Here is an 8,424-nt window from a genome sequence, read left to right on the forward strand (position 1 = left end):
TTGAGTGAAATTATCATAGATTTAAAACTAGAACATTTTTATAATTAGAAAACAAAATATCTTCAACGTACCCACACCTTGATTTTGTACTTTGTTTAGAATTACTATGATCATCCAGAGAAAGGAACGCATAGATTTTAATTTGTACATGCACGCTCGTTCGTGCAGCTACCACGAAGCTCACTGAAACTCAAACCTCTCTCCTCTCTATCCCCCCCCCCCCCCACTCTCTCTATAAATACCTCTTTATCCCCCACACTCTCTTTCACTACCAACTTTTCTTTCAAATTGATTTCATCATTCTCATTCTCATTGTCATCATTTTCTGCTTTTAACTTCCAAGCTTCTGGGTATGGACATGTCTTCTTCTTCAAGAAGCTCTGCTACGACCTCCCACGGCGCTTCGTCTTCTCCTTACAGAGGCGTTCGCAAGAGGAAGTGGGGTAAATGGGTGTCCGAAATCAGAGAGCCAGGCACCAAGACTAGAATTTGGCTAGGCAGCTTCGAGACGCCGGAGATGGCGGCGACAGCCTACGACGTTGCTGCCCTGCACTTCCGAGGCCGAGACGCTAGGCTCAACTTCCCGGAACTCGCCATGAGCCTTCCCCGTCCGGCCACCAACAATGCCGACGACATTCGCATGGCGGCTCACGAAGCTGCCTTGAGGCTGAGGACCAATCAAGCAGCAGCAGAAGGGGACGTCGACGCAGCTGCCGGTGCCGTCGGTGTCGATGCCGAGGTGGCCCCAGTCACCGTGAGGCTGTCGCCGACGCAGATTCAAGCAATCAACGAGTCTCCGTTGGATTCACCGAGGATGTGGATGCAAATGTCGGAGACACCGATGTTGGATGAACAATACCCGATGATGTTTGAAGAGAATAATGATGAGATATGGGAGAATATGAAGAGTGATTGTCTTTGGGATCCTTAAGGTTAAGGTCATAGGTAATTCGATCATTATTATTAAAACGTTTTATTAATTATAGAATATATGATATGGCTTATAACATTAAGTATCAGTAACTGATTAATTAAATAGTTAGTTAATTAATTATTGTTTACTTTTTAATTATTGTTTAAGTCATGCGTGAGGAGGGAAAAAGAAAAAGCAGCAGTCAGATTACGATACAGTACCGATCAGCTTTTGTTTATACTTTAGAAATTAAATAGTATTTCTTAAGAGATTGAACCTTTTCCTAATTAAATAAATCATTTTTAAATTGCACTGTTCATAAGAATATATATATTTTTTAGATTTGTACAATGTCAAAAGGGCCTGTCTACTGTAATACAGGTCATTTTTTCTATGCATTGTATAAATCTAAGAAATAATTTATATCGTTGATAAGCTTATGAGCAATGCACTTTGTTTAAATTTTTACAATATTTTCAGTTGAAATTAATTAAAAAAATTAATACATCACTACAGTGTAGAAGTATATGTGGGAATTCGTTGGCATGCCGCTAATGAATGGAAAAGTTACTATTTAATGAAACAGTAGAAGAAAAGGAGTGATTGTTTGAGGGAGTGCCATCTGTATTTTGTGAGAGGAGACAAATGTTTGGAGGGTCCCACTGGATTGATTATGTAATTAGTGGGTGAAATTTATTTACGTGGCATGCATTTTATTTTATTATTAAATCGAGGCACTCTTATTTATTAGAGTTCCACTTGTCATAAAGTTGAAGTTCTTCCATTATATGATTGTTAAATTTAATTAATTAATTGTTCTATTTAATGCTATGATAATGCTATGAGATCTCATGTAACAACTTTTATATATATTTTTTCTTTAACTTTCATTTATTTTTTTTATGTAATTTAAAATTATTTGTTCTACTCTCTTCATTAATGCATCATGTGGTCTTCTCTATTATGTCCAAATCATTTTAAATAATTTTTTATCATTTTTTTAAAAAATAAATATAATTAAAATTTGTTACACTCATATGTTACACATTTTAAAATTTTTTTAAAATTCAAATATTAAATGTTTGACTTAGTAACTTATTAATTAATAATGACGTTAAATTAATTATGATATATAATTAATAGGGGCATGATAGAAATAATACAATAATTAAATACACATATAAGGCACTGTATTGTATCCAGAATTGAAGCCTACGGAGATGAAAAATGAATGATGAACAAAATAAAATGAAAAGAATTGTGTTTGGAATGAGTGATAATAGAATATTTAAAAGATTGTATTCTACGAAAAAATAATAATAATAAAAGAATGGAAGGGTAATGAGAAGACAAAAATATCTCTAACGTAAAACAGAGAAAAATAATTTGAATCTATAAAATTCTATTTTTTGAAAAAAATATATAAAATTTCATTTAGGTTCGTATAATTTAAAAATATTTAATATAATTTTTATTATTAACATTTTATTAAATTAAAATTTGTAATGTAACTTGTACATATTATTTTAGTACTATTCATATAAGATTTTTTGTAGTGTAGAATTATTTTTCTATTAGAAGTAATTTTGTTTGATGTATAATTAGATACTAAATATATGTACACATATTTAGTATGAATTTGAACATTATTTCGTTACGTTACAAAGAATAAATCCCTTCCACTAGCCAATTTATGTTGATATTTATATGCAATTCTTTTTTTTTTTTAATAACAAAATGTTTAAGTGAGTTGCTCACCAACATAACCCTGCCCTACTTTTACATTTTCTCCTATTTGTTATATGTTTAGTTTTGGTTGTGTGAGGGCAAATTAGACAATTCATTGTTTACACTGTCGCGTTTGATTTATTGCCGCAAACCATACCCATATCACATTCCTTTTCAGCCGTCGGAAAGCTGTTTCCATTATTTCTAATTAACATGTGAAAGTTTTATTTATTTATTTACTTTAAGATGGTACTTATCTTTCTAACATTCAACTCAATTGAATTTGAAATATGCGTGAAAAGAACATCAATTATAATAAAATCTAATTGTTTTCCTACAACTGTGTTCCTAGCCTTCTATTTGGTTCAAGGACAATGGAAGGGGGAAGATATGAGGGAAATTTTAATAAATTCAATTAAAAAATTAAAGGACAAGTGAGACAATAAGATTTGGACTAAAACACAATTCTACCCTTAAACTATAGGACTTGAAGTGTCTGCATCTGAATTTTTTATTTTATTTTATTTTTTTGGTGCAACCCCAATATTACAACATAATTGGCAATATTAGATGCCTCAAAGTTTGACAATTATTGAAATATTCAATGATTATAAAAGAAACCGTTAAACTTACAACGAAATATTTTAAAATTTCTATTTTTTAGAAAATTATTTTTATAAATTTAACAGTTTTAAACTTTCACCATCAAATAAATATATCAATATATATAATGATTATATCCTCAACCATTCTACCCCCAACTTTACAATTTCTTCTCCCTTCGAACCATTCTCTTGAAATCACTTTCCTCGTGCCCTACATTCTTCAAGCGTGACATTAGTAATCTGAGGGATTTCGAGGGATCGAGCATGTTCTACATATTCTCCCGAAGGTATAACATCCTGCTTTCGTAATTGAAGATTTAGAGTTATTAATTAGGCTTAATTTGGGAACTCTCACTTGATGTTGATTTTAGAGCCAAATAGGTAGAAGTTGATGTTAATGAATAATTTTTGGACGTATTGAGGTTCTATAATATTGTCTATGGGCAAACATGGCTAAGAAGAGCCATACACATCTCCCTAGACGTAGACAAAAAGGAGGATCAGGACTCTTGGGTTATATCTAGTCATAGATGTAATATCACTGTCATTACCCCACTTCTTGTCCAAAGCCACCACGGTAGTCATGGGACTAACCCAAGTGGATTGCCAAAATTGATTTGCAACTAGTTAATTGCAATTAAGGTAATTAAATCATATACTAGTACAAAATATAATTTTAACTACATATTTTTTGCCACAGTTTATCCAAAAACTATGGTAAAATAAGTTCAAATGGAAAAAATATAAATAAGGTGAAAAATGTAGAATTTATGGTGACAGGCATACAATCCACATGTTGCCATAAATGATTTCACAAGATATTAAACAAGTTACTTAATTAAAATAAATCATTAATTTAATTTTTAAATCTGAATTAATAAGAAATACAAAAATGCATGACATAGACATTTATATCCACAGTTGTATGGGAAGCTGTTGCCATAAATATATGTCAAAACATTTATGGTGACAGGTCATAGTGTGACTGTCGCCATAAATGTAGCAACATTATTACTATTATCATTAATACTAATTTTCATGAAATTAGTATTAATAGTTTTTAAATATTTAAACGTTAAAGTTTCTGAATTCAAACATATTAAATATGTCTGAATTTATAATATCTCAGTTTTTAATCATCTAATTAATTAAACTTAATTAAGGTAATTAAGTAAGTTGAAGTGGTGTGTGGCCAGGGAGGTCTAATAATCATATTTGATTGTATTTCAGCCCTAATTGTAGGTCCAGTATCAAGGCGGGCCACTCGAGCATTAAAATGAGAAGAAAAATGAAGAGTGATATTGTTGTGCCACACGTCGTAGTGTTGAGATTGTTCGCCACGGTGCATAAACACTTATGATGTGACGGAGGACCTCTCTGTGCCATATGCCGTAGTGCCATGCGCCGCAGCACATTATGCGTTTGCCATGGTGTATGGCCATTTTCTACAGATATCAGTTGCGAAAATAAGATAGAAAAGGAAAGAAGAGAAAAGAGCAAATGGAGAGACGCACTAATGCTCTACTAGGGCATGACTTAGATAAGAATTTGAGAAGGTTTGAAGCTTTAAATCATCCAAGGTAAGATTTCTATACCTTTTTTCTCCTTTCCTCTTCTATTTTCTTAAGGATTTAAGTTAGGGTTTAGATAAGGATGGTGATTTCGGTCCATATGGGGTATGGGTCCAAACCCATTGACTCAAATGAGTTAAAGGGAGTTGGTTAGAGTATTTAAATCTAGTTTAAATGATTTTGGTGGTACATGCACCGTGGTAGACGGTCAGTGCACCGCGTCTCTTTGTCTATGTCATGTGCTGCGGCATGTGCCTCCATGCGCTATGGCTCGGCTATCCATTTTTCTACTATCATTTTGATAGCAAAAATGACGAACTTCCGGCGTGTACCAATTTTTCACACGACATCTGATCGAAGTGATTCAAGCACCCACACGAAGCTTAGCTCGTATACTAACTAATGAGATAGATTTAGACATGATCTAACGATTCAATAAAAATTTAGACACCTAGGTGCAAAAAGTTACTTTTTTCAAAAATTTTACGCACCCAAGCACTCAAATCAATTCCTTTCTCTCATTAGACCACACTAGGCCTTAAACCAAGTCCAAAAGGATCTAATACACCTGATTAACCTCAATTAATAACAATCATAATCATATATAAAATTTAATCCTTCTATAGCCAACTTTCCTAATTTACTAACTTAACATATTATGCCATTTCTTGGTATAACTTAGCCTACTTGGCTATTTCTTAACTCATACATATGCAATCATATCCACAATACAGTCTTAGCTCCCAAATTACTCATTTCATCATAATTTGTCCCTTGGCTTAAGATTCACCAATCATAATCACAACACAATCTTAGCCCCTAAATTACTCATTTCATCATAATTTATCCTTTGTCTTAAGATTCACCAACACATACCACCAATTCCACATAACATACTCAAATCAAAGCCCCTTTATCTCTAACAATACTTACACACATAATCAAGCTTAATTTCAAAAAAATTCAATTCAATACATACATGCAACTTATGGCAACTCATATACACATTATATATACAATCTTTTAGTTTAGTTTATTATACAACCTCAGAGTACACGGCTTCACAACTCAAGCCAGTCCAGACTCTCTTCCCTTGGCCAGATCACTTACCGGTCCTATAAATATGTAACCACAGGGGTGAGATAAAAATCTCAGTAGCAGAATAACTTACTCCTATTGACTATTACATGCAACAATATGAAAGTAAACATCGCATACTATTAAAACCTCGTTAAGTAGTATTTTCATCACATATCACATTTCATTTTTCATCTTTTCATCAATCCCAAAGGATTTCGTGTTATCTCAAGATATTTCATATCACATAAAATACTACCATGATCTCTACCAACCAAACCTTTAAACCACCCTAATATAAAACCATAGGCTCATCTCATACTAATGTATACTCTCATTAGTCTTGAGCTCACCTACAGTGGTAGAATCACTCGGCCAAAGATGTTCTAACACACAATGGGGTGTCGTTGACTCCAACCTACATCTTAAAGATATTAAGGAGTCTCTCATCTCTAACTTAGTACCTTAATAGGCATTTAGGAGATCTTCTCTAACATAGCACCTTTCAAGGCACTAAGGAGAATTGTTTCCAACACCGTACCTTAGTAGGGTACTAAGAAAGCCTAGCCATATGGTCTTTATCATCTCCTATACTTAAGTGAACTCCCACTACTTAGATTATGCTTTCCCGAATCATTTAAGGTTCCCTTTTCATAATTTACACTTTCTTATACATGACATATATATATATATATATAGCACTTTACATTACAAAACACATTTCCATGTTTATTTTAATCAAAAGCTATTTCACATACAACAATCACTCAATGCTATAAAATATACTCAATTTGAAACCATTTCATGCATTACAAAGTATGCTAACATATAGTTACAATAAACAGTTAAATAAAGAAAGTTATTTGGTTACCTCAAGCCTTCTCTCAAAAGAAAGGTTACTCATGGGTTTCAACTATCACACAAGCTTATCACAAGCTTCCTTTCTCTACTCACATGTTCAATATGCCAATCTGAACACATTTAGCACATTTTAATCAATTGGTCCATTTTGACCAAAAACTCATTTTTACTATTTAGGACTATATTTATCTATAAAAACTTTTCCATTTATCCATTCTAAGTCCATGACTACCAATTACTACTTTACATCACCTCAACCGGTCTTATTTCACTTAGATCAGATTTGCTCTAACTTTCTCTCTCTAAAGGCTAAATTTGAGCCTCCGGGTTTAAAGCTCTATCGTTCAGTTCTAAACCAATCACAAAGCTCTAATTTAACTTCTAAGAACATTTTCATTACTATTAGGCAAGAATAAAACCTCTTAAACTTTATTGATTCAATTTCCTTATAACTCATTTTCAGAGAAATTTATGTAGAATGGAAGGTAAGAGTTATACGTAGCTTATTTGGCAAGTTACCGATTTGAATCACCTTCCATCACTCCAAAATGACTTAACCTAGCTTCACAACCCTTCTCCTCTCTCTGTTTCATGTGTTTCTTAAATTCTCTCCTTGAAAATTTTTGAAAATTCATGACTTATGAAGGCAAATTCTAGTCCATTTGTCACAGCGTATGAAGCACAAGCCACGACGCGTGGCACAGTGAGATTGATTCTTACCACGCGTACTTTCTTTGACCTAAAATGCATTCCTATTACCCATAACTATTTATACAACATACAAACAAGTCAAAATACCAATTAACCATCTGAATCTCTAATCCCACTTTAATTTTCACTTCACCCTTGATTAACCTCTAAACTTAGGATTAAGAAATTTAGGATGTTACAAATCATGTGTTGTACTGGTAGTCCTGAGTCTAATGGACTTGGTCCAGGTGTTAGGAAAGGTTTTTGGCACATGTTAATGATTTTGGACACCTATTTTGTGTTAAAGTTGTGAAAAGTGGTTAAAATGGGTTTGGGTGTCCAACTTCTTAGTGTGATTTATTTTGAAAGTGACACCCATGCCATTGGCTAGTTCATATAAAGAGCTTTTCGTAAACACTAGATCACGTCATTCAGACGTCGGACAAAGAATCAGTGCACGTCAGAAGTTCCCTAATTTTGCTGTTAAATGATAGTAGAACCAGTTGAATTTTCATGCAACATGCCGCGTCACATGGTGCCTGAGCCATAGCGCAATGTGCATGAGATAGTGGGATTCAGTGAAACCATCTAGTGGTGTGAGGTATTCTTGGGAAAAATTCAGGAGAGTATTCTTTGACTATTGTTTCCCAGTATCCTTTCATACCAAAAAGAAGGAAGAGTTCCATGTATTCAAGTAATGGGACTTAGATAAAGAGGAATTTATAAAGAGATTAAATGATCTGTCAGCATATTCCATATATTTGTAGCACCACAATAACACTAAGTGATAGGGACGCGGAAGCAGAATCGTGCTAGTTTAGGGACAAAACCCTGAAACAACAAAAACACAAGAACAAAAAGAAAGGGACGAAATTAATGACGAAATAAAGAAAGGTATGAAGTAAATAATAGGATAATGATCAAGGAGAAGATCCTCTAGAGCACCTGCCTCTAGGAACCTCAACCTTCGAAGACACCA

At 33.4% G+C, this 8,424-nt stretch overlaps 1 protein-coding gene across 1 annotated transcript; it reads left to right on the forward strand.

The window, feature by feature from the left end:
* Window positions 1-308: 308 nt before the first annotated feature.
* Window positions 309-1,501, forward strand: LOC129315095 (ethylene-responsive transcription factor ERF021-like). Its single transcript, XM_054958624.1, has one exon. The coding sequence runs from the start codon at window positions 353-355 to the stop codon at window positions 929-931; it is 579 nt and encodes a 192-aa protein (XP_054814599.1). The 5' UTR covers window positions 309-352; the 3' UTR covers window positions 932-1,501.
* The last annotated feature ends 6,923 nt before the right edge of the window (window positions 1,502-8,424 follow it).

This window comes from Prosopis cineraria, unplaced genomic scaffold (assembly GCF_029017545.1).
Source record: "Prosopis cineraria cultivar Desert tree isolate PC_DT_omini unplaced genomic scaffold, ASM2901754v1 PC7, whole genome shotgun sequence".
Lineage (NCBI taxonomy): Eukaryota > Viridiplantae > Streptophyta > Magnoliopsida > Fabales > Fabaceae > Prosopis > Prosopis cineraria.

What these genes read in the sequence shown, in the direction of transcription:
- LOC129315095 (XM_054958624.1), top strand. Translation starts at nt 353, where the DNA reads ATGGACATGTCTTCTTCTTCAAGAAGCTCTGCTACGACCTCCCACGGC.